The following is a 26528-nucleotide window of genomic DNA, read 5'->3' on the forward strand; positions in this document are numbered from 1 at the left end:
AAGATAATTCTTAGTATGTGTTTAGGTAATACTTAAATTTTTTTTTTCATATAGTCAATTCCTACTTGAGATGGCCAGGGCCTAGATATCCTGACTACTAACAACAACATTACTATTTCTATGATTCGACCTCAGAAACTTAACACACACACACACACACACACACACACACACAAACTAGCTGTGTGACCTTGGGCAAGTTACTTAACCCCAATTGCCCTCCAAAAAGCAAAAAAAAAAAAAAGAGGTGAGGATATAGGTGACAACAAGATAGGAAGAATGTGAATTAGAGTTTGTTTTCAGACTTGTATGAGGACAATTCCCTTAGTTTAAATACCAATTGTCCCGATGTTCTTTCTATCAAAATCTGCTCTCAAGAAAGAATCTGAAACTCATATATGCTTAAATGTAAACGATTGGTTTCCATTTATGGGAACAGCCTCTCACAGGGTGTTTCAGCATTTAACAGCTATATACATTTGTTAAGGGTCTACTGTGTTAAGAACTCTGCCTTAGGTCTAGATTTGCAAAAGGTTTGAAGTTAAGAAACTCTTACAGCAGAATTTTTTTGACCATCAGGGATATGGCTTTAGATATTCTTCTAAGTAGAAGTGGGCCTTTTGGGTGCCCTCAATCACACAATTTAGCAATCAATTCAGGAAGACCAGGGAAGATAGGTAGGGAGTAAACTCTCAGGACTGATAGGCACTCCATCTATTTTTCCTCCTGTTCTAAACAAATTACTGCTACTTTGGCAACCATAAAAGTAATCCTGAGATTGGTGACACACTAATAATCATTCGAGTAGGGTGATGAAATCATACAAGAATGCTTGCTTCAGACATATGCCCCTTCAGTGGTCTGTCTTACATACAACTCACTCTCTCTCTCTGTCTCTCTCCCCCTCCCACACCCACACCCCCCCACCCCGCCCCTTAGTTCTTAGCATCATGACACCTGGCTTCTTGAAAATTCTAGAATAACCCCTACCCAGGTAAACAAAGGAGTTAGTAACTTAAAAAAAAAAACTCTAGATGCTACTCTGGAAGAAATTAGATTATCACTGTTTTTTTTTTCCATGTCTATCTTCACTCTGTCCTGCTCCCCAGATCCCCACACACATATATACCTTCCCATTCCCCAGCATTTCATGCCTTTTGTAGTTCCACTGAGTGACATACAGTAGAAATACCACAAAAGCAGAATGGCTGACCTTGGAGAAAAGATATTTAGCATAAAATCAAAGGCTTTAAAAAAAAGTTCTTTCCAAACATATGGTCCAGTGCCCTCTCTGTACAGTAGTAGAGATTCCTGTTCTTAAATTCACTTTGGAGCACTACATACTCCTACCTCAGGGGGAAAAAAATTTAAGCAACAGAAATCCTAAGCTTTTCCCTCAGCTTTGCCCACCCTCTTACCTCTGTTAGTAATAATATAATGTGTGTAATAATAACAGAGAAACTTTGTAATGTTTTCCAAGGGACTAAGTTTCCTTAAAGTTATTGGCAAGAGAATGATGGGGGGGGGGGGTTTACAGGGAATACCATTTTCTCGACCTTTGGCTGCGACTTTAAAAAGGGCTGTTCTATACGGGGAGAGTGGGAGATTTAAAATGAGGGATGTCCCAGTTAAGCTTTACAGTAAATATTCTCCCCAGTTCTTTTCCCCTGAAAGGCTTGAATGTTCTCAGAAAATAGAAATCATGGTAGTTGAGCTTTCCAAAGTCATCCTCCATTGCTTTCCTTGAACTTCAGGGTTCTGCCACATTTCTTTATCCTCTCATCATGCTTAGCTCTCTTCCTCTGGCCCTCTGCCCTCAAGTTTTCAGCTTCCACCCTCTCACTCCCTTTTGACTACAATCAGCAAACGTATCCTGTTCTTGCTGCTCTTCATCCCAGCCCTTGCTGCCTTCCCCCTTTCCTCCAACAGTCTTTCTTTTTATTCAGGCCTTTCTCTCATCGCTTTACCACACAGCCTTGTAGCCTTCGTGGAGCTCAAAGATCAAAGAACAGAAGTGTGGCAGCTGCCCAGCTGGGACCTTTCCTGAAGTGGGGAGTCTCGTCAGCTCCCCCTCCTGGTTGGGTCGGGTGGCACTGGGAGCTTGGGGACGGTCCTAGGAGGCTGTACTGCCTGCGTTCCTTGGCTCCTGGAGAGAGTTGTGAAATAGGTGTTTGAGACAGTTTTGTGCACATCAGAGAAACTTTCCTTTGTGTTATGTCCCTCGGATTTGGGTTTTTGCCACACATTCTTAGAAGCCATTGTTTACGCTGGTATTTTTGCAGGTTAGGCACGCTGCGTTTTAGAGGGAGCTCCCCAGAAGAGTGAGGGCTCCTCTGGTACTGAACTGACCCTAAAATCAGTTTAAAGAAGTCAGCCTAAAAGAGGGGCCTCCAAAGCCAAGGAGGAAGGGGGGGGGAGGGAGAGGAATACAGTTGACCAATCAGAAGTAGAGGCTGAGCCATGATCCCCCTCCTTGATTCTGAAGTGCAGCAGTGGAAAGTTGGGAGCCTCAGCCTCTGGCCAAAGCCTCTCAGAACCTCAGAAGCTGCAGCAGCAGCGGCAGCGGCAGCGGCAGCGGCAGCAGCAGAGCGGACTCGGGACTCCCGCCAAAGGCTTCAGGAGCGAGCAGCTCACAGCAGCATGCAGGGGGCATAGATGGGGCTCTCCCCCCTCACTCCTTGAGGCGCTGCCAAAGACTTAGCGGGAGAGAGTCAGGAACTACCTTCAAACAAAAACTGCAGCATCTTTACCCTTGCCAAGCCCCACCAGGGATTGAGGCTTTCGGGCTTACACCAATTTGAGCCTCAGCTCCAAACTATTACCCCCCCCCCCCGCCTCTCCGCCCCCCCACCCCCCCACCCCCCCACCCTGGTTCAAAGAGATTTAAAAGATCTAATGAATTACCCTGAGAGGAAGCTTTCTGTTGGTTATTGAGGAGGACTAAGCACATCCCTTAGGCACTCGGAAAAAAAAAAAATGATTTCCTGGGAAATCATCCCCGGCTGGGGAGTGGGAGTCCGCTCCGTTCTCTTGTTGGCTCTACTTTCTTCTTCCCTAGCTCAGGATAGCAGCCCAGGGAAGGAGCCTGGTGGCGCTGAGGAGATCCCGGAGGGGGCATCCACCTTGGCTTTTGTTTTCGATGTCACCGGCTCCATGTACGATGATTTAGTTCAAGTTATTGAAGGGGCCTCCAAAATCTTGGAGACGTCTTTGAAGAGACCCAAGAGACCACTCTTCAACTTTGCTTTGGTGCCTTTCCATGATCCAGGTAAGGAAAAGAAAAAACAAAACCAAACCAAACCATAAGTGATTTTTCTGCTATTTATTATACTCCCAGGACCAGTCTTCCTTGTAAGGGTTTCAAACGTGCGAGATGTTCCAGCAATATTTTAAAGGGGCTTCTGAGTAAGTGCAAAACAGACAATTGTTCTCTAGTTTAAGATTGTCTCTTACTCGTCTTCTGGGCACTAGCTATGGGGGATGGGGTTGGGGGAAGGAACCTGTATACCTGTATCATGCCCTCCTCAACTCTGGAAACATGAACTTGCCTCAGGTACTTTAAGGCAATTGTGTTTCAAGGTTAATGGCTTTTAGATACATTTTTTAGATTTCTATGTTTAATTATGTAGTCAGTTGCTGACAAAGACATCCAGTTGCTTTGCTGTTAGCCAGCGACCAGGTTGAGGGCATGGACTCTCTCCTATAAAGGACAGCCCCTCTTAGGAGAGAGAGAAAAGCTGGTGTGTGAAACAAGAAAAACTTTCAATTAATATTGGCATGTGCAATTAGTGAACAGGAAATAGATGAAGTAAATTTAAGTCTGTATTTTCCTCATCCTCTAGGCCAGTGCCACACACACAGTAGGAGTTTAATAAATAAATTTTTGTTGCCTTAAGCTGAATCTATTCACATTTGTATTCATTTACCATTAATTATCTCTGCTTATGGGGATAGACAAAATGCCTGTATCTTTTTATCATTCTTGTAGAGGTGTGTGTTTAATATGGTATGTCTGTACTTTAAGAGTGCTTGAACAAAAATATATTTATGTTTGCCCTCTGGCCACGAATTTCATCGGCTTCATTGTAATATGATTCTCTTTACTTTTCAGTTTCTCTCTTAAGAAGTGGCACCTCTCTGTGAGGCTCCTGGGAGCTCTTATTATCCATGCTTAAGGCAGCTTTTCCTTTTGAGCCTTGTCTACCTGAGTTTCATTAATACACATTACCACTAATTTTAAGAAATAAAATATTGGCTCTTTAGAATCTTTCTTTCTTGCCGTCCCACATTTTTCTTGCTTTACTTTTTTCCCCCCCTCTCTGTTACTGATAGAATCTTACACTCAGGAATCTTACACACAGGACCTTAGAAATCTAAATTTTGTACTTGTTTCTTTTATAAATGAGTATAAATTGATGTGATTTGTTTAAAAGTAGCTGACTTCTTAGTTATTTTCAATGAGTTGTCAGCTTTAATACAGTGTACAAGAAGGGATTTATAATGTGGAACGAGACTTTTATGAAATTTTTGTTTTCATTGTTATACAAAAAACACTAATTTGCCTCATCTAACTTGCTATGAGGATTAGTATAACATAGTGGAGAGGGCATTGAACTTGTAGTCAGGAATGCCTAAGTTCAGATTTTTCCTCAGATCATTATTAGCTGTATGCCACTGAACAAGTGACTTGGCTTCTATGTGCCTCAGTTTCCTCATCTGTGAAATGAAAGGGTCAGAATTGTTGGTCTCTATGGTCCCTTTTAGCTCTAAATCTGTGATCCCATAATATAGTTTAGTGGTTTCTGCATTTACAGAAATGATATAGATTCAGATCTGCAAAGACCATTGAGGTTATCTAGCCCAGCCCTCTTATTTTACACATAAAGAAAGTGGGGCCCCAGGGTGGCTAAGTGGCACAGTGAATAGAGCACCTCCCTAGAGTCAGGGGGACCTGAGTTCAAATTCAACCTCAGACACTCAACACTTACTATCCATGTGACCTTGGGCAAGTCACTTAACCCCAATTGCCCTGCCTTCCCCCCTCCAAAAAGCATACAAAAAAGAAAGTGGGGCCCAGAGAGTTAATGACTTGCCCCAGGTATATATTTGTAGGTAGCACCAGAATTTGAACTCAAACCTTTTGAATTCAAATCTAGTCATCTTTTTTCTATAATGTCTAAATCATTGTGACATTCACCCTCAATTCAATTTCTTAATCAGATTATCTTTATTGTTGTTCAGTCATGTCCAACTCTTCATTATTCCATTTGGAGTTTTTTTGGGAAAGATACTGGAATGGTTTGTCATTTCCTTCTTCAGCTTATTTTACAGATGAGGAAACTGAGGCAATTCGGGTTAAGTGATGTGCCCAGGGTCACACGGTTAGTAAGTATCTGAGGCCAGATTTAAATTCAGGAAGATGAGTCTTCCTGACTCCAGGTCAAGTACTCTCTCTATTGCATTACCTACCTGCTCCCTCTACCACCTCAGTTTCATTCTTTGTAAGTACGATCTCTCTCGTGCATTAGAGTACCCTGATCTATTAGATGTCATGATCCTAAATCTGAAATGTTTCACTTGACAAGGTGCAAAGATTTTGTTATTTTTAGTATCCCTTTGACAAAGAAGAACTTTATTTTTCTTTGAGAATAACCAGTTCCTATAAATAATTTAAAAAAGACTATTCAAACGTTTTGACTTTTAACTTTGTTGAATTCAACATACAAAGACAACCATATGTGGAAGTTGATCTGTCCTGATCATTTGAAATAATCTTTAAAATATCTGGAACAGAAGCTTTGTGATGAGTATCCTCCAGTTGTTACCAAAGGTTAATTATTGGTTAAACTAATACAATGTTCTTAAATTTTAGCAAATAGGAGATCAACAAATACCCAAAGGAAAAATCTATTCTAAGAAATGTAGAACTAATAAGTGAAAAACACATGGAATAATTAGACTTTAGGATTATAACATCATAGATTTGAAGTCTTGGGCTTTAGAGAGAACTTTCTTCATTTTACAGATGAGGAAACTGAGACCCAGAGAGGCTGTATAAAAGTCACATGGGAAAATACATAGAAGAGCTGGGATTTTTGAGCCTAGGTTCTCTGACTACAATTAAGTTAATATTAGTGAAATGATTAATTCAAACTGATTTTGTCTAAGTGGTCTCTCTTATGAGAGCTCAATTGTCTATAGTTTCTGTCATTTTTTAAAAAGAATAAAATAAGAGCAGATCCTCCTGAACTAAGGCTATATAAGAAATATTCTGAAGTAAAGGGGAAGGAGAAGAAATAAAACTCTCACTAGCTTACATCTCTCTCATTAGCTTACATCAGCTCATTTATTACCTCCATACACATGATTCCAAAGTCTTTATATTGCTAGATCTCATAAAACCAGTTCCCTGATAGACATCTCTGTCTGGATGTCCTTTTAGTACTTCAAATTCAGGATGTCCAAAATGGGAATTGTTTTCCCCCCAAACCCACCTCCTTTCCAAATTTCTCCATCCTTCTCTTCACACAAGTTCACAATCTCTGTCACCTTTGACTCTTTCCTCTCCCTCACCACCATCTTTCAATATGTACTGAGTCACTTGCCAAGTCTTGTAATCTCTAACTGCACAGTATTTCTCATATCTGTCCCTTTTGCTCCACTTAAAAGTCTACCACTCTTGTTCTGGCTGTCATCATCTCTTTTCTAAGTTATCCCAATAGTCTATTAATTGACCATTCTATTTCTAGTCTCTTCCCTCTCAATCCACCCTCCATAGAGCTGCCAAAATAATGTTCCTAAAGTACAAGTCAGACCATGTCTCTCTATTACTCAAGGATATTGAGTAACTCCCCATTGCTCCTAGGAAAAAATTCAAATTTCTTAACTTGACATTTAAAATCCTTAGCAATCTACTCTTTCTGACTTACTTTATATCACTCTTTTTCAGACATTCTCCATTTTAGTGAAACTGCTTTCTTACTGATCAAATGAGATAAACACTTAGCACAGTATGTAGCACATAGTAAGGACTTAAGAAATGCTTGTTCCTCCCCCTTCCTTTGCTGTTTCCCAGGATTCAGCATTCCATTTTCAGCCCCCTGGCCCCAGACCTAGAACTGGTCTTTGCTCACCTTATTTTCTTTCCAGTCTCAGATCAGAGGTCAACTCCTAAATCTTTCCAGATCTTTTTTGCATTCTCTTCCTTCTCAAATTAACTTGTATCGGCCTACCTATATAAATGTGTTCTCTCTCCATTAGAATAGAAAGGTCCCTGAGACTGTTTTTTTTATAAATTTTTTTTATCCCTAGCATCCAGCTCTGGGCTTTAGCAGTTGTAGAGGCTTAAATTCTTATTGAACAAACCAATGAATAAATGAAACATTTTTTCTGCTGTCCATTTTGTCATCAATATTAATGTCTTCACTGTTTATTTATAGTTACAATGAGTTGCATTGCTGCATTTCACAGCTGCCCACAAATGTCCCTGTGACAGACAGGCATTTGTTGTCCTTAATCAGAACACCAATGAAAAATCATGTTAGGGAGAATAGAAAATATATTGTACAATTCATTTAACTTGTCAAAACATCTTCACATCAATTCTCCCTCCTATTTGCTGAAGTGTGATTATAGATGAGATTTTGGGTACCATGTAAAAAAAAACTTTTTCACGTAGGTGGATGCTGTTTTGCTAGTCTTTGGAGTTTAGTGAGAGAATAAAGTGAAACACAGAGATATTGTAGAAGAGGGAGAAGGGAGTGAGGTGCAAATATGCCATTCAGTGCAAGAAATATGTCCACCCTGGGGCTTCCCTGGGAAATGAGGCAGTGTCAGAAGGATATGCAAGGGGAAAAGGGGAAAGTCACAACATCTGTTTGATGTTGACCAAACCAATGATGATATTGACACAATCCCCTTGAACTTGCTAAGAGAATTACCTAATATCTACCTTCCCCAATTCACATTGCTTCTACAGTGTCTACTTGTAATGCTAGGTTCCAGCTGATGACCTATTTCACATTTACATTACCCCTATAAGGGAGATATAGAAGAAGGTAGGAGAGACAGAAGTAAAACATTTTGTCTTGGTTGATTTGCCGGTCTGGAGAAGTAACCCACACATAAAACTCTCTCCTCCCTGCAGCCTACCATTTTGGGGAGAAGTGGATAAGCTATTGTGCCATTCAAATGGCATGAAGCACAGTTTCATGTTACTACTATCTTCATCGTTAAAAGTATCTATGTGGTCAGTATGTTCATAGAATCATAGATTGAGTTCTAGAAGGGACCTTAGAAGCCTTTGATTTCAACTCCATCATATTACATATTTATTTTAGTTGAGATAAAAAGTAACTCACCCATTTACTTGTCTTTTGGCTTTTTGAAGCAGTAGGTTAGACAACACTTACTACTATTGTTTGTCAGAATTGGTTGACCATAAAGACTCCAGCACCACACCACTATTTTTATCGGAACAGCATTCTTGCCAAAGGTGGTTAATTTTGCCATTTGCATTTACTTCATAGTATTTTAGTACAAGATTCACCAATTTTCTCTTATGGTTGTTCTTTTAGAGAATTTTGTAATACTTCTTTCTTTTCTTGTTATCACTTCTGAAGCCTTAGCATAAGATGAAGGGTAGACTCCTTCTGAATATTGTAGTCAGACAGAGACTGTCCATCTTCTGGATACTGGCTGGCAAAAATAATTCTTTGTTAATTGGCAGAAATACCTTCTTTATCTTCTATATTAGCCTTAATAGTATTTGAAATTGTGATCTCAAAAGTAATGGTCTTCCCTGTCCAAGTCTTCATGAAATTCTGTACCATGGCACTGGCTTTCCATTCTCATGGCAGCTCTAAAAAGCAACCCCATCATTTTACAGATGGGGAAACTAGGCACTGAAAGATTAAATTACTTATCCAGGGTCATCTGGGTTCTTGGACTTCAACAAATTAAATGTGGCTGATAAATCTGATCAAGTGAACCAACTAATGTTATACAAAACAGAAAAGTGGAACAGTGGAAAGAATGTTGAATTTGGAGTTGAGATCTGTGTTTAGAGCAGTCTTCTGACATTATCTAGCGGTTTAACTTTGGAAAGTCATTTAATGTCTCTGGGCCTTGCCCTGTTTCTTCTGGAGAAGGAAAGAGTAAAACTAAATTATCCTTAAGCTACTTTGTAGCCCAAATGTTCTTTTGTCTACCTTCAGAACATATTGAAGGTTAAGTCACTGGGATAGCATGGTGAATATTATAGATATGCTAGGAAGACTAATTTGTGTGTGTGTGTGTGTGTGTGTTTGTGTGTGTATATTATGACAAGATGCTTAAACGCTAAGTTTCTTAATTGTGAATGGTATGGCAAGGCTTGATTTATGTTTTAAAAATCTTTCATTGATTTACATATTTATACATATTTATATGCTAATAAAGTCACTGAAAGAACAGTTTTCTGAGTGGCTACAATATCAGCATACCTGAGAGAATTGTTAATTAGTCATCCTATTTGAAAAGAAAATATTATATAATCAGGAATTTTAATTAGAACTTTGCAAGATATTCTTCTCAAATTGAAATATTTTTGATATCTAAGAAATGTGGGAGGCAGAGGTGTTAGAGAGATGGAATCAAAGTTCCATTTCCTTCAAAGCTCAACTCCCTGGCAAAAGAATTTTGATGAGGAGGTTGTCTGCATCTATATTAGATCCAACAGGAAGAAATGGACCAACATAGGAGATGCTTCAGTTGAAGATAATGAACTTTTTGATGTTACTTTACATAATAAATGCATTTTTGAAAAGCTGTATGTAAATAAAATGTTTACTAAATTGAACTTTTAAAGAGGGGCTCAGTATTTAAATGAATCCTCTAGCGAGGCTTGTAAAATGAAGAATTCTTTTAAAAAAAAAACCTCAGTTTTAGCTTGTTTTCAGTTTGAATTTCTCTCTTTCCTAACATCTCATCTTCCACCTATTGAGAAGGCAAGGAAAACAGAACATGTTACAAATTATGTATTTTCTTTTTCTTTCTTTCTTTCTTTCTTTCTTTCTTTCTTTCTTTCTTTCTTTCTTTCTTTCTTTCTTTCTTTCTTTCTTTCTTCCTTCCTTCCTTCCTTCCTTCCTTCCTTGCTTCCTTCCTTGCTTTTTGGAGGGAGGAAGGTAAGGCAATTGGGGTTAAGTGTCTTGCCCAAGGTCCCACAGCTAGTTTTGTGTTAAGTTTCTGAGCCGTGTTTGAACTCAGGTGCTCCTGACTCCAGGGCTAGTGCTCTTTTCACTGCCCGACCTAGCCACTCCACAAATATGTATTTTCAAGGAAAACAAATTCCTGCATTAGCCATGTCCAAAGACAGAATCCTTTTAGAAAGTGATAGCAGCCTTTTTATTTACTTCCTTGTGAATTTGAGTTTTATGTAGTTTATTTTTTCTTATATTATTTCTTGTATTATGGTGTTCAGGTTTTTTTTTTTGTTGTTGTTGTTTGTTTGTTTGATGTGTGTTCTTCTGGGAGACAATTCCTTAAGTTGTATCTGCATATTTTGTCTTCAAGATCATTCATTGTTTTGCCTGAATGGAAATTATGCTTCCTTTTAATATTATTTCTTTTTACTTCTCTTCTTCCAGATTGTCCATTTCTGTGTTTTTGCATTCCTTATCAGTTAATATTCCTTTTGTTTGCTACCATGGAGCTAAATTTTTCTGTTCTGCAAATTATTTCTGCTATACTGTTTTCAAAAATTTTATTTCTCTTTGAAACTACTCAGGAATATCTGCTGTGATTCCATACTTTCTTAGGAATCCACAAGGTCCTCTGCCTCATCATGTGTTGATTCATTTTCCTTTATCTTATGATATTTATTTGTAGATGCCTGAACTCTTTTACCTGATGTAGAGGCCATTTCCCTTCTCTTTTAAAATATCTTTCCTGTACATAGTTTGTTTGCTTATGTTCAAGGCCTTTGAAGTTTTTCCCCTCTAGATGTTGTTGGTAATTTCAATCTTTTTTCTTTGTTTTCCCTTTCTGCTCACTTTCTAACTCCTTCTCAAAGCTTTGTTGGCACTTTCCCTTGAAACCTACCTCTCAAAACTGTCTCAGCTTCCCTCTATGCTGGACAATTCAGTCTGACAGACATGTCTTGCTCCAATTCCCTCTGTTCTTTAATTCTCTGGATGAGCTTTGTTGAGACATAGCACAATGCTGGGTTCCTTGTTGCTTTTACAGGCTGAGCACATTTATACAGTTTTGATTTCAGAGGCACTTGGGGAGAAATGGGAGCAGTGTAGAGTTCTGTTGTAAGCACCACTGCTTGCCACAGCATGATGTGTGGTATAGAAGGGAATACTGACTGGTTGCATTTAGGGTTAGTGAGTGGTACATTAATTCAGTGGATTTTTACTTTGTTTGGGGTCTTGGTGTCCTAGACTTTGGAGAAATCTGAAATTGCTTTTTCTCTTGGTCATGAATCCTATTTTGGACAGGTGGTAAGGATTGGAGAAAATGTCTAATCCTCAATCTTGTCGGTCATGTAATCCAGAAGTTTCCAGAAGTTTGATTTGATTAAAGTATAGTTCATCTCAGACAAGAAGTTCTGTTGACTCTAGGCTGATATACAGACCCTTCTGTTTGGCATTCAAAACCTTTCACAGTCTAGCTCTAGTGTCTTTTTCCAGGCTTATCACCTATTACTCCCCTTCACAGATTCAACATTCCAGTCAAACTGGTTTATTGCTGCTTACTGTACATGACACATCTCCAATCTCTGAGCCTTTTCACAGTCTTCCCTCCTTTCTCAAACATGCCTTTTAGAATCCCTTATTTTCTTTAAGGACGTTATTAAGTGCTAGCTCCTCCATCAGCCATTTTCTGAAGCCCCCTTCTCCATTGTTCATGCTCTTTCCCGCTGACATATAACTTTGTATTTATTTATTTGTGTACATGTTTTCCCCATGATAGAATGTAAGCTCTCTGAGCACAAGGGCTGTTTCTGATTTTGTTTTCTTTGACTCCATGGTGTCTAGCACTGTTTGTTGCCCAGTGGCTACTGAATAAATGCTTGTTTAATAAATGAATGGCTGAATTTATTAAAACTTAATTGAAAATGAATTGATCAGTTTCTGGGTCTGCTACTAGCTAGTAACTAGGAACTGACAGTACTAATGAGAGAATGAGGAACTAAGTAATTACTGCATAGCCTTTTATGTCTCTTCTGTCTGTTGGAAAGGTCTGAGATTAGCAGCATAGGGTCAAGGGAAAAAAACCTCAAAAGAAATTAACTTCTAAATTCTATATAAATTGCAAATACACATCCAAGGCAGTGGTTGCAAGTTTTCTATGGAATTCTATATGGTTTGCTTCTTCTAATTCCCACCACTTATATTTGTTCTTGTCAGGCTTCATTCTCACCAGAGTTTTTCTTATAGAGACCCACAGAGAACAAAATGAGAAGAAATGGATTTATATTGTAACAAGAATGAGTTTGATTAGATTTCCTACCTCTAAAATATGTGAATATATATGGATCATATGCTGAATTTGAAATTAAGATCATGATTTAGATCCTGCCTTTGACATTGTAAAAGGAGGGACAACTCCTACCTTTGATACAGTAGGATTTCAGGGCCATCAACAGCTTCACACAGCTCCCGCTGTAAACTTGGTCCTATATTTCTGTCAGATGAGCTTCACTGTTTACTGTTGGATAATCTTTAGCTGTTATCTGCCACCTCTAGCTTGTAACTCAGCTGGAATACTTGGTGTCTTAATATATGAAGTAGAACTCCTTGCAAAAGTTCAGTGCCTAGAAACTCTCAAACTTAGGAAACTTAAATATAGAGTTTCTACCAGGCAACTCTTGAAGTTGGTCGCGTATTGGAAATTTCCTTTGTCTGATAGAAAGCTTGATCTCAGAATCATTATATTTAGGGAATTCAGAATCTACCTTCACGTATAAAAACTCTAGGATTCAAGATTTTTGAATTTCCCTCACAGGCTGTGTGCAATCTCAGATCTCCTATGGCCATGTACTTCTGCTGCAAGCCACTATTGAGAGAAATCTTCCTGGCCCTTTGCCACACTCCTTACACATGATTTTCCTCCCTTATTGTTGACTTTTAGAATGAAGTCAACTTCTTGCATTTTAAAGGTCAGAAGAAATGTGTCTTTTTCTTCAGCTAGCAATGAGTTGCTTTCACCTATTGAAAAACAACTTATTAATGTTATCAAGTTGATTATACCAAGTTATCAGTATGTTTATGAAATTTCTTTACATTACCTAGTTGTTTAGGAAATTCCAGAGTTTGATTAGAAACTGCCCTAATTTACTTTCTTTATAATTTTTTTTTTTGCCTTTTGGAGGGCAGTTGGGGTTAAGTAACTTGCCCAAGGTTACACGGCTAGTTTTTTTTTTGTGTGTGTGTGTGGGGGTGTTAAGTGTCTGAGGCCAGAACTGAACTCGGGTCCTCCGACTCTGGGGCTGGAGCTCTTACTCACTGTGCCACCTAGCCGCCCCTTACCTTCTTTATAATTAAAATTGTAATTGGCATATTTTGCAAAAGGATAACCTTTCCCATCCATTATTCTTTTTCCTTTTCTATCTTCAGTGATTGATGTCATGTATTTTTATATTTATGTATTAATTAAAATTGAATAGATGTGTGATTATTGTGGCAGGTTAAGGTGACTGCTCATGAGCTGACAAAACGCAGTTCAGCTGGTGTTCACTGGAAAAGCATGATAGGAAGTATTTAATTCAGCCCCAAGCAATCTGAGATTTGATACCTTTTTTTTGGGATGGGGTCGTTTACTGTTGAGAAATTTTACTCTTTTTTGGCACAGGGGAAACAATTTCTTTTGTGGTGCTATTGAAGTTCTAGCCCAAAATTAAATTTTTTTTAATGGTGAATAACAATTTTATTAATAAATTATGATTTTCTTCATAAAAAGCTTTTTGATTCTCCCTTTCTCTCTCACCTCATAGGGAATTTTGCTGACATTCCAAAACTTCTGAAGTTCTGGAAATGCTGAGTATACTGGGGATTATATGTAGATTCAAAGACACTTTGCCTAAGCACACTCCTGGGTTTATTTTTTGGAAGTTCAAACACACTAATTGAAGCAGTTTTCCCATTAGCACCAAAGCATTGGGGATTTTCCTTTAAGTAGTTTCCTGGAGCAGGTGGGAGGAATTCCTTGAAGTTCATAGACACAGAAGGTGCAATGGATGCCATTGCTTTAGGGCAAACTATAGTTAGTTTTGCCAAGACTTGTTGGTAGATGTTGACAACGTTAAAGGGGATAGATTGGGAGTGGGGAGATATAGAATAGTATAAATACAGTTAGGTGGACCCTGTTCATGAATAATTAATTGGGAGGCCAATTGGCCCTCAGTTGGGAGACCAAGACAAAGTTTCATCTCATGAAATCATAGAAATCAGTGTTAGCAAAGAGGGATTGAGCTATCTAGAAGAAATATTGGGTTTTGGGAGTTAAATTGAACTTTTTTGTATTTGAATTTAGTTCTTTTTTTACTCCCAATATCTCTTTAATCATTCTATCACTGTCCTTCCTTGGAACTTTCTCCTAAATCACATCTTATTATTGGAACATCCTTCCTGATTTTGCTTGTCAAACTTTCCCCCTCCAGGTGAATTCTTTTCTGAATCACCACCTCCTCCAAGCTGTCTTCTTTGACTAAATGGAAAAGTGATAATCTTCTCATAAACATGTAGATTTCACACCTTTCTTTACTAACAACCCCACTAAGTGCATTTAGGTCTTTTTGCTCATCTATAATAAACTTAGTTTATTTGTTATTTGTTTTATTGATGCCCTGTTATCATTCAGTCGTGTCCACTTCTTTGTGACCCCACTTGGGGTTTTCTTGACAAAGATACTGGAGTGGTTTGCCATTTCTTTCTACAAAATTTCTGATTTTATAGATGAGGAAACTGAGGTAAGCAGGGTCAAGTGACTTCCCTAGGGTCACATAGCTAGTAAATGTCTGAGGCCAGATTTGAGCTCAGGAAGATGAGTCTTCCTGACTCCGGGCCCAGCACTCTATCCATTGCAACATCTAGCTTTCCATTGAGGCCCTGAGCATTCTTATTTATAAATTGGTGTTGGAACAAATGTTTTCTAAGATATTGTGTAGTTCTAATATTTGCCAGTGACTTTTGGATCATTATTGTTGCTCTTAGATTAAAAAAATTCTAGGTATTGTATTTATAAAGTTCAAGTCCCCATACAAATGAAAACTGAACAGCCATATTTTTTCTTTTGTGGGGTTGAAGTTGAGGTGATTTCAGTCATAACAAAAGAAATTCCTTTTGTTCAAATGAAGATAGAATAATTTATCTCCAGGTAAGACAGAGAAAATAGAGTGTATTCTCTATATAGCTCAGAGTTTATAAAATGTTATGCCCCATGGAATTGGAAAACTATAAATTAAGTCAAAATTTACCATCATCATTGATGACATTATGGATACTTGTATAGTTCATCACAAAGCAGCATGGCTTAGCAGATAGAGTGGTGGAAGTACAGGAGGATGACCTCAATTCACATACTGCCTTAGAGTCTTGCTAGATATGTGACAGTGAGCAAATAGCAAATCCTCTCTAATCTAAAGGCAGCTCTCAAAGACTATATAAGTTATAGATGAGTTGGTCTTCATTCTTGGAAAAATTCAATGAAATAAAAACTCTTGGAGATAAATTTTCAGACTTACAGGGGTAGCAACACTTTTGAATGGGACTATGGAAACTTAAAAAAAGAAAATAACAAATCCCTAAAGAGGGAAAGAAATAGACATGGCATATGGACCAGATCAAAAGACATTATTTGTAGAAATCATCAAGCAAAGTAAGTTTCACATTTGGTTATTGGACCCTACTATGATTACAACCTGAAATCAGAGATCATCAAAGAGTATCCCTAATTCCTATAGCTGGAATTAACCACAGATACAGATCACCCTTGAGTTTGGGTCTTATGATCTCTTCTCTCTGATCTATTAAGAATACATTTCCCTGATTCCTCTTCCTTACTTACGTTGATCACTGAATTTACAATGCTATACTATTACCACTGCCTGTCAAAATCAACATAGCCTTCTTCTTCCTGCCAAGTATTTGTCAAAGATGGAAATGAGGCAAGTCTGGCATGAACTATTCTTGATGGAGCCAGAGTGGCTCTTTGTGATAATTTCTGATTCTTCTGGGTATTCCCTAACTGTCCTTTTAGTAATATATTTTAGAATTTTTCTAAGAATTAAAGTCAAACTCCGTGGATTATAGTTTTTAGACTTTGTTCTCTCTTCCTTTATAAAAATCAGATCTACATTTGTCTTTCCCTGGTCTTATGTTTCAATAATTGTTCAGTTCTCCATAACCTTTCAAATATCACTAACAATAGCCCGCAGTCCCATCCACCAGTTCTTTCAATATGTGGGGATATAATTATGCTGTGTTCTGTACTTGGTGGCTTAAATTCATCAAGGGTAGCTGAGTGATCTCTTACTACATCCTTGCCTATGTTGGGCATCACTACCCTATTAACTGGTTTTATTCTATTTTTTCCAGTTCAGTGATTATTCTTCTTAGTGATAACAAAGGTAAAATCCAATTAAATGGCTTACCCTGTTAGTTATTATCATCTATCCAGCCTAAGTTGTGGCCTTTTTTTCTGCTTTGATATTTCTCTTTCCCAAAATATCTCTTTTTTTAAAATTCCGCACACAAAGCTCCATCATGTGTGTCATTTCACTGCAGTACTACAGTATCACCATCAATTATTTCAGACTCTGCTGATCTGTCGGTGCTCTTCTTCATGATCACCTTGTCTGGTTCCTTCATTTCCTCATTCTTCATAATATGAAACTGTATTCTACCATCACCCCTTATGCCTTTTGAGTACCTTTCCAGGACAGTATTCTAGTAATTGGTCCCATCTTACCAAGTACCACTGATACCCAGAAGGTCAATTTTGTCTCCTCTTTTAGAATAGCTAATCCACCTTTCTTTATGACTTCTTCCTGAATCTTTCCTTCCATAAAGCCTATATGATGACTCTAACCAGAAGTTATCTTGACACAAACTATGTGTCAAGATAAGCTATGACCTTGGTTTTTTACTTACATTTTATTATGTTTAATAATTGTATCTTTATTTATAAGTTTCTTGGGGGCAGAGGCCAAGGCTTATTTATTTTCATATTTCACTCAGCACCTAATTCATTAAATAAAGGACAAGTGAGGGTCTGTTGAACGGATGAATTAAAAAGTGAAAGAATGAAACAGTAATCTGGGGAGAATAAAATTCTATTTATACAGTACAAATCTAACATTTGTGGTGGTGTTAGAGCATTCTTCTTAGCACTGTTGTAAAGCTTATATTAGTGGCTCTATAGGGAATGTGATTTTTATGGTATATTTGAATGTTTTTTCTTGACTTAATGTCTACTTGGTATTCACTGGAGGAAAATCACTTTTTTATTTTTGCAAAAGTGTTCAGAATTACAGTTTTACTCACTAATTCAGGAATGAATTTGAAGTAATTTAGATTTTTTTAATATAGCAGTTTATTCATCTGCAGAGTATGTTTATTGTATATTGGATAATATCTCATTAAGGACAGTCTAAATGCTGGTTTGGTTATTATTCTCAAATTGAATGAAGCATACAAGAAATTCCATTCTCTTATAATCATTAATCAGTATTAGAAATCACTCTCATTTCTTTTCTGGAAATGTGGTTAGGGGAGTGTTGATAAATAATATTAGGTGCTCTTCTCCTCATTTAGGCCTATCCATGTCCACTTCATCTTGATGGACTTTTGGGACAATGAACACAGTTAAGCAATGATAATGATAATAAATGGTATGGTCAGTCTGGAAATCAAAATATAATGACTAATTAAAACAACAATAATGATATATTTACAAAGTACTTTTAAGGTATACAAAAAACCTTACAAATATTATTTTGTTTGATCCTCACAACAGTCTTGGAAGGTAGGTACTATCATTATCCCCATTTTATAGGTGAGGATACTCCACAGAGGTTAAGTGACTTGCACAGTGTCACACAGCTAGTAAGAGTCTGAGGCAGGATTTGAACTCATGTCTTCTTGGTTCCATATCCATCTCTGTATCCAATGTACCACCTAGCTTATAGCCATACAGCTGCTTATAATTACCATATCCTTATCCCAATACTGTGAAGTTGTGGTAAAATGTTTAATCATTTCAGTTATGTCTAATTCTTTGTGACTCCATTTGGGGTTTTCTTGACAAAAAGTGGTTTACCATTTCCTTTTCTAGCTCATTTTACAGATGAGGAAACTAAGGCAAACAGGGTTAAGTGACTTGTCCAAAGTCACACAGCTATTAAGTTTCTGTGGCCAAATTTGAACTCTCAAAGATGAGTCTTCTTGATTCTAGGCCCAGCACTCTATCCATTAACTGCCCCCCTGTGGTAAAATGGATGGAGTCTAAATTAATTTACTCCATAATACAAACTCTGAATCAGGTCTCAAGCCTAAGAAACTGTAATCACTCATGGGCACCATATTATAGGAAGGACATTAATAACTTGGACTACATCTAGAGGAAAGTGATGAAATTCAACATCACATGATAGAAGAGTCAGTTAAATGATCTGGGAATGTTGAGCCTCAAGAAAAGAAGATGTAGGCAAGATATGATAGTTGTCTTCACGTATTTAAAGGGCTATTCTGTAGAAGAGGGGTTAGATTTTATTTACTTGAGCCAAGAAAGCTGAGAAATAGGAACAATGAGTAAAAATTACATGGTCAGATTTCATCTCCATGTAAGAGAAAAATTCCCAACCATAAGAGCTCTCCAAAAGTAATATAGTGAACTGCCTTCTGTGGTAGTAAATTTCCCATCATTGAAAGTTTTATGTCAGTGACTAGATGATTTCTTTTGGGGGACTTCATTTCAGATATGGATTAAACTCTGAGATAACTTTTTTTTTTTTTCTTTTCTTTTTTTTTTTTTTAGCAATCGGGGTTAAGTAACTTGCTCAAGGTTACACGGCCAGTTATTTCTGGGTGTGGTGCTGAGTGTCTGAGCCTGGGATTCGATCTCCAGGTCGTTCCAACACTGGAGCCGGTACTCTTACTCGCTGAGCCACCTGGCCGCCCCTAAGCAATTGGGGTTAAGTAACTTGCTCAAGGTTACACGGCCAGGTGTTTCTGGGTGGGTGCTAAGTGTCTGAGCCCGGGATTCGATCTCCAGGTCTTCTCAACACTGGAGCCGGTGCTCTTACTTGCTGTGCTACCTGGCTGCCCCTCTGAGATAACTTCTGAAGTCCTATCTGATGGCTAATCTGTTAAAAGATATTAATCCATCAATAGCATTTATTGAGCTAGATGGATAGATAGTTGGAAAAGTGTTCTTCTCCAACCTTAGAAGATCTGGATTTGCATCCTGGTTAGGTCACTGCTAGTGGTGTGGAATTGGGCAAGTCATTTTGTCTATTTCTCAGTTTCCTCAAACATTAAATGGGGACTATAATTTTCTTTCTATCTAATTTATAAAGTAGTTGTGGTTATCCAATTTCAAAACTTCTATAAAGAAATTTGTGGCCTGTTAAGAGTTACTGTTATACATTAGGAGAGCAACACATAATTTCTTTCTTTTTAATTTTGAAGTAACAAATGCTGTCAGAGCTATAGTCAACACTTATGTGCAGAACAGACCACAGAATGAGGACTATCCAGGTTTTTTTTTAAAAGAAATATATTATGGATTGCATCTGTTGTTGTAACTGCTCTGGTGAGAGAGAAATGTAGATTTATAAACAAAGGAAAACTTGACTGAAACCTGTTTCTTGCACTATCTTTGATTATAAACACTTGAGAATGCTGTCTGTTCACATTACTTCCTTCTCACCATGTGGATACTTTACATTGTTTTAACTGTAGCAGTAATATGAGTACATTGTACAGATGGGAAGAACTTATTGAGAGTACAGTTACTTTATTGTTTTAACTTTCCTTCTCTGATTGTCCTTCCTTTTACATTCTCTGGAATGGCAAATACCATGGCCTTTATAATGAACTGACTGTTCTACTATACTTTTATCCTGACTCAAGTACTAAAGGTCATATGCCTTTTGCATCTGTACTATGTATTTTTGGGGAAACTCTATAGTGAATAATGTGCCACAATGCAAATAATTTCTCAGCAGCTACTTTGTGAGATCAAGACCTCACTGAACATGGGAAAATGTATTCATTCTCTATAAGGGAGAACTACATGCTGTTCTTATTAGATACTCTGAAATCCTTACTAACTTTAATCAAATAATGTGATTTCGTACCCTCCATAGATGGAGCTGGTATGCAGCATACCATACCCCTCTCCATGCCTGATTAACATAGTAACTTTATTATTTTGGCATGGTACTCAAAATAGGATTTAGGAATGCTTATAAATATCATGGTTAATAGAGTACATTCCATGGATTATCAAGAAATTTAGATTGAATTCAGTAAAATATATTTGATAACTTAGTGGATTTTTCAATTTCATTAGTGTGGATGCTTTGTTTACAGATGTAGATAAATTCTCCAAGTTTTCATAACCTATACGATCCTTATCCATATTTTCCCATAAATCTCCCATGGAGGACTTATTCAGTACAGAGGAAGCCTTCCTGTTTTCTTTGGTCTTTCATTTTTATGAGGCCCCAATTCCATTTGTAGGTATGTGTGTACATATACTCATCTAGATGTACATCTAGATGTACGTGTATATATACATATATAAAATACACACACATATGTAGCTATACATACACACATATTTCACTGAGTGGGCATTGTTGGCTTGATACAAGCTTGAATGAAAGTACAAACTCCTTTGTCAATTTAGCCCTTATCTGTCTCCAATCATTTTTCCAAACCAGTTTCACATCCCTGACCTTTACACACTCACCCCCTTTTATTGCAACTTCTGGTCTTAATGAAGCTCTATTTTCTACAAGAAAGGGTATTCAAATGTTTATTCAGTACTTTTGTGTTTGCTACAGAACGCCTTTGAATGCATAATATTCTGAGAGAAAATTGCCTATGTCTGTCTAGTAAGCTAGATATCATCAAGAGTAGCACCTAAAACATGGGCAGAATCGTAATAGAAAAAACCCAGTAATTCAAGGACACCAAATCCAAGAAAGGAACCAACAATAAAATCCCTTTCTCTAAATGTCTACATTCCTATGCTGCAGACCCCTCTGGATGGAAAAAAGGTGAAGACAATCAGACCTGGCACACAGAAATCATTTCATAAGGGTTATGGATGAATCAGATGACGGTTAGTTATTAAGTATCTACTATGTGCCAGGAACTGTGCTAGGTGATGAGGATGCAAGAACAAAGAATGTAATGCAAGGAGCTTATATTCTAATGGAATAACATATAGTAAGTGTAGTGTGTGTGTGTGTGTGTGTGTGTGTATGAAATATAAAATTAACAAGTACAATATATACAAAGCATTTAAATATATGGTAACTTGAGAGGAAGGGCTCTATTCTCAGTTCAGAGGATCAGGAAAGGCTTCATATAGAAAATGATGCCTAAGCTCTGTCTTAGCGGAAGAAATAGATTCTTCAAGGCAGGGGTAAGGAGGGAGTGCATTCCAGGCATATGACACAACCAATGCAAAGACATGGAGATGGGAGATGGAATGCTTGTGGTCAAGAAGCAGCAAAAAAAAGCCAGTTTAAATGAATTGCAGAGTGTAGGAGGGGGATTTTCCAATGAGGTTGGAAACTTGATTGAGGCCAGGTTGTACAGGGCTTTAAAAGGTAAACATGAGTTTATATTTGATCCTAGAGGCAAAGGGAATCCATTGAAGATTGAGTAGGGGAGTGTATGAACAGACCTACAATTTAGGAAATAATTTTGGCAGCTGAGTAAAGAACACATTGGAACAATGATAGACTTGAGTCAGGAAAACTAATTACGATGCTGTTGCAATGATATAGGTGAGGGGTAATGAATGCTTGATTCAAGGTGGTAGCTTTATGAGTAGAGAGCACAGGTCAGACATGAAAGATGCAATGAAGGTATAAATGGGGAAATTTGGAAACTAATTGGCTATGAGGGGTGAGGAAGGTGTGCCTTGCTGCCTTTGGTGGATTCAAATCACTAAGCCCAGGCAAATAGGATATTCCAAGATATTGAAAACCAAACAAGCTAGTGGGTAGAATGTCTGGACTACTCTTGTGTGATCTTTCAAAGATTGTGGAGAACAAGAAAGGGGCAAAAGACCAGATGTTATTTGTTGATGTTAGCTTGGATCACTCTAGTGGAGTACCTTAGGAATCTGTCTCCTTGACCTTGTACAATTTAACATTTTTATCATTAACTGGAATGAGAGTAGAGAGAGATGGCATGCTGATCATATTTTTTGAGAACTACAAGTTGGAAGTTACAGCTAATGCATTATTTGTCCCAGGCAGGATCTAAAAGGATTTCAGAAACCTAGAATAACAGGCTGAAGCAAATAAGTAAGCATGTAATAGGGACAAATATACAGTACTTTATCAAAACCAGAAAAAAATGCCTCAAGTATGTAATTGGATGACATGACTTGACAGCACTTTTTCTGAAAAAAAAAAAAGATTGGGGTGAGGTTTGCTGTATGTGACAGATGTAAAAAAAATCATGTGCTCTCAGGTTGCAATAAGGGAATTATAAAATCTAGTGAACTGTAGGTGATGGTTTCTGTAGATTTCCCTGTCAGACATATCTGAAGAATTGTGTCCAGTTATAAACATCACATTTTAGTAAAGGCACTGAAAAGTTATATGCTGTCCCTAGTATAAACAGTATGGTGAGAAGCCTTCAGTGAGGCCATGCCCTACAAAGATCAGTTGAAGGAATCTAGGATGTTTAACCTAGGGAAAACACCAAGCAGGTATTATTCTGTTATGTTCCAGGATGAGGAGAACTGTCATGCAGAATAAAGGTTGTCCTTTTTTTCCTCTTTTAACTACTGAAAATAACTAGGAGCAATGGGTGGAAGTTAGGCTTGATGTAGGGAAAAATTTCCTAACAATTCGAGTTATCTGGTAGTAGAATAGGTTTCTCATTCTACAGAAGAATGGGTAGGAGTGTGGACTCCCTAAACAGAGGTCTTCAAGGGAAGCCTGGAAAGACTTTCTGAGGATATTGTTCAGATATGGGTTGTACTATAATGGTCTCTGAAGCCTTTCATTTTTAAAAAATCTGTATTATGTTTATCTGGAACTTAAACTAAGGATCAGTCATATCATATGACTTAAGTACTTGTGCACCCAAATAACATGAGTGTGGTTTCTGTTGGTCTGGTTTCAAGATAATCACCACAGTTTGCCTTCAAAAATTAGATAGGAATTCAGTAACCCCAACCAAGAAGGAAAGTGGGGGAGCCAGAAGTACCAGTCTGAAACTAGCCCTTAAATAGAACTAAGCTGTGGAAAATGAAGTTTTCCACATGAATAAGTTAGAATGATATTTTAGTCACAAGTTGGTAACACTTGGGGTATCTCCCTTAAGAATGAGGCTCCTAGAAAATCTGCCATAGATTAAAGATAATGTGTGAGTCCATAGCCCCTCAAAACAATAGCTCATGTGTCTCAAGCAGTGTATTTATTTTACTGGTCTGCCAGAGGACGAAATTAGTTCAAAGCAAAAGCATAGAGTAAAATAGCATAGTAAGAAAAGTAGCAATAGCCCTTTTTCTATGGGGCATACTATCCCATATATACATACCAAAAAACAAAGCAAAATGCAACCCTGTACCATCAGTGAGAAATGTGATATCCTGTGTGTGTGACAACACACATACATATTTATTTATTTATTAAAGATCTCAAATCCTATACCATAAATGAGAAAGGTAGGGATATATAGGAACCCATATGACTAGGGCATGTGCATTAGGAGGCATGTTTGTAGGGTACATATATGTGTAGCTTGTCGATAGATAGATAGATATGTGATTTATTCTATATTTTTGCAGGGCTGATGACAATTTTAGTGGTGTCATCATACCAGCTTCTTTGGGTCTCCTCCGTACTAGTATCATGTGTCATATAATTTCTTCTGAATGTAGTTTCTTCTAAGAAGTTCTCCAATGGTCTTGTGGTTTTTGCTAGGCAATGCTCTCCTGGCCTTATGTTCATAGAAATTCTTTCTGTTTGTAACTTCTAGCTTCAGTTAGAATCCTCAGTTGAGATGCTGCTTCTTTTCTACCAGGCAAGAAGTAGATTCTTCCATCACTTTTTTAGTCTCTTCAGATACTTAAGCCTCAGTTTTTTAATGAGGGAGGCAGGCTTCATATATCCATTTCTCAGAATAGGCAAAAAATCCTGACCTATTTTCTCATTTCGAAAGTTCCCAGATTCTTAGTTTTATGTGACTTTTCTCTCCAGTCGGTTATCCCTGTCAACTATCTGATTTCAGGTTAGATATGCCTTGTGATTCCAATTTAAGGCATTATTGGGATCATGAATTCTAAAACTCACTTCATTGTGGACTCCAGCAAGGCAACCTCACAAGGACTATATAGTCTGAGACATCTCAGTTTTCCTTCAATTTAGGGTCCCCTGTATCAATGTAAATGAATAGTGGGGGGGGGGAAGCAACAACAATATATAGACAAGTAGAGTCTTTGGTAGATATCACCCTTTTACTTCAGTCTTTTATTTCAAATTTATGTCTTTATTTTGAATATATGTCTGAAAACAAACACCCCAGAAATTAAGGTATCCTACAATTTAATAAATAGAAAAGGTTAGGGGAGGGAAGGAAAACTTAAGGACATAATGTAGATAACCCTCATCTAATAGAACATACTCTTCCTTGTCATTTTATATTTTCCTTCCAGCCATTCTTTTGATACAAAACATTTCTCATGTATCTGGGAATTCCCAGATTTATATTCAGAGTTCCTGAAACTTAGGTCTCTTCTTTCTCTTTTCATCAGAGTTTCCAAACATCTAGTAGAACCAGTATCACATCAACCCCTTAAGTGCTTATCACTAACACATCAGGTACTGAAGTCAACTTTAGGCAGGAATAACCTAAATTCAATATTTTATTTTCTCTAACATGAGCTAATGACATTCCTTATTAATTGTGTGATTTTAAAATTCTGTGAAGCAAGCTTATTTAAATTGCTCCGCAGTAATATTTTGTTAAGAGTTAGTTAAGTCAGGGGCGGCCAGGTAGCACAGCGAGTAAGAGCACCGGCCCCATAGTCGGGATGACCTGGAATCGAATCCGGGCTCAGACACTTAGCCCCCACCCAGAAACACCTGGCCATGTAACCTCGAGAAAATTACTTAACCCTAATTGCTTTAAAAAAAGAGTTAGTTAAGTCACCTAGGTCAGGTAGATAGACTGAGGCTCTAAACCTGTGAAGAAGGCAGTTACCTGACTGGGGAATCAGGGTATAGAAATAATGGTGACTTTACAGCTCTCTTATACTGCTGCTTGAAGAGAGGGATGCTGTTGTTAAAGAGGGGGTTCATAACATGGTGTCATGAAATTAGATAAGGCACGCTAGCACTGTACAGACAGAATTCTTTTATTGCATATAGTTTTGACCAAGAATAAATCGAATGACAGCATTTCATACTTTTGCTTTTCATGTATGCAGTGAATCTTCATAACATTTTTCAGGAGTCTAAATCGGTAGTTAAGACATAAGTGAATGTTTGCTTTTTATACTTCTTTGCATGAAAGGTAGGGATATGCCTGAAATTCACTGAAGAGATATTGACCCAAAATATAAAAAGTTTTGGGAAGTGTTAATTATAAATTCATGGATGATAGTTCCAGAGTAAGTTATTTTGTAAGGACTCAGGAAGTTTCAGGCTGGATCTCTACCTTTGAGAATCCAATCTAATGATCCAGTAAACATTTATGAAGTACCAGTGATGTGCCAGGCACTGTATTAAGTGCTGGGGATATAATTAAATAAAAAGAAATACAGCCCTTGCCCTCAGTGAGGTTACAGTCTAAAGGGGAGACATCACACAAAAGGAAGCTGAAAAGGGGGAAGGGACAGTTCAGTAGGGGGTACCTAATTTGGGGCCAAAACCAGGCAAGGAAGCAGATGCAAGTTGGACTGATTTGTGAATTCAGCTTCTGCCCTCTGTAAAGGAAGCAAAAAGGAGGAGTTTGGCTCTTCCCTCCAGCCCTCAAAACAGAGGGGAGAAGTTGCTGAAGGAGGTAGTCAATTAAGGCTTAAGTTAGCAGCACGCTGGTGAGTTTAGAAGTGATGAGCTTATCCTGGGAAAAAGGTCTTGTTCCCTGGAGTTAAAAACCAGGCAGGATAGCAGATGCAAAGTAGAGAGAATGATATCTTGTACAGCAATTTCTGTTGGGGTACCATGTAATGCCACTTAGTGTAATTGTCATAAATCAAGAATTCTTAACTTTCTGTGTGTCAGACTGTTTTAACAGTTGAGTGAAACTGAAAAGACCCCTTCTTAGAATGTTTTTGTATGCATA

General features: G+C 37.7%; 1 protein-coding gene across 1 annotated transcript in view; it reads left to right on the top strand.

Moving 5' to 3' along the window:
• Nucleotides 1-2863: 2863 nt before the first annotated feature.
• Nucleotides 2864-26528, top strand: part of HMCN1 (hemicentin 1) — a 514591-nt gene continuing 490926 nt past the window's right edge. The window contains exon 1 of the mRNA XM_069074427.1: nt 2864-3268. Within this exon, the coding sequence (XP_068930528.1) occupies nt 2977-3268 (292 nt within the window). The 5' untranslated portion in view covers nt 2864-2976. The remainder of the gene's footprint in view (nt 3269-26528) is intronic.

The sequence above is a fragment of the Petaurus breviceps genome, unplaced genomic scaffold, assembly GCF_028583685.1.
Source record: "Petaurus breviceps papuanus isolate PSGF00001 unplaced genomic scaffold, PetGlider_PUasm1.0 90895, whole genome shotgun sequence".
NCBI lineage: Eukaryota > Metazoa > Chordata > Mammalia > Diprotodontia > Petauridae > Petaurus > Petaurus breviceps.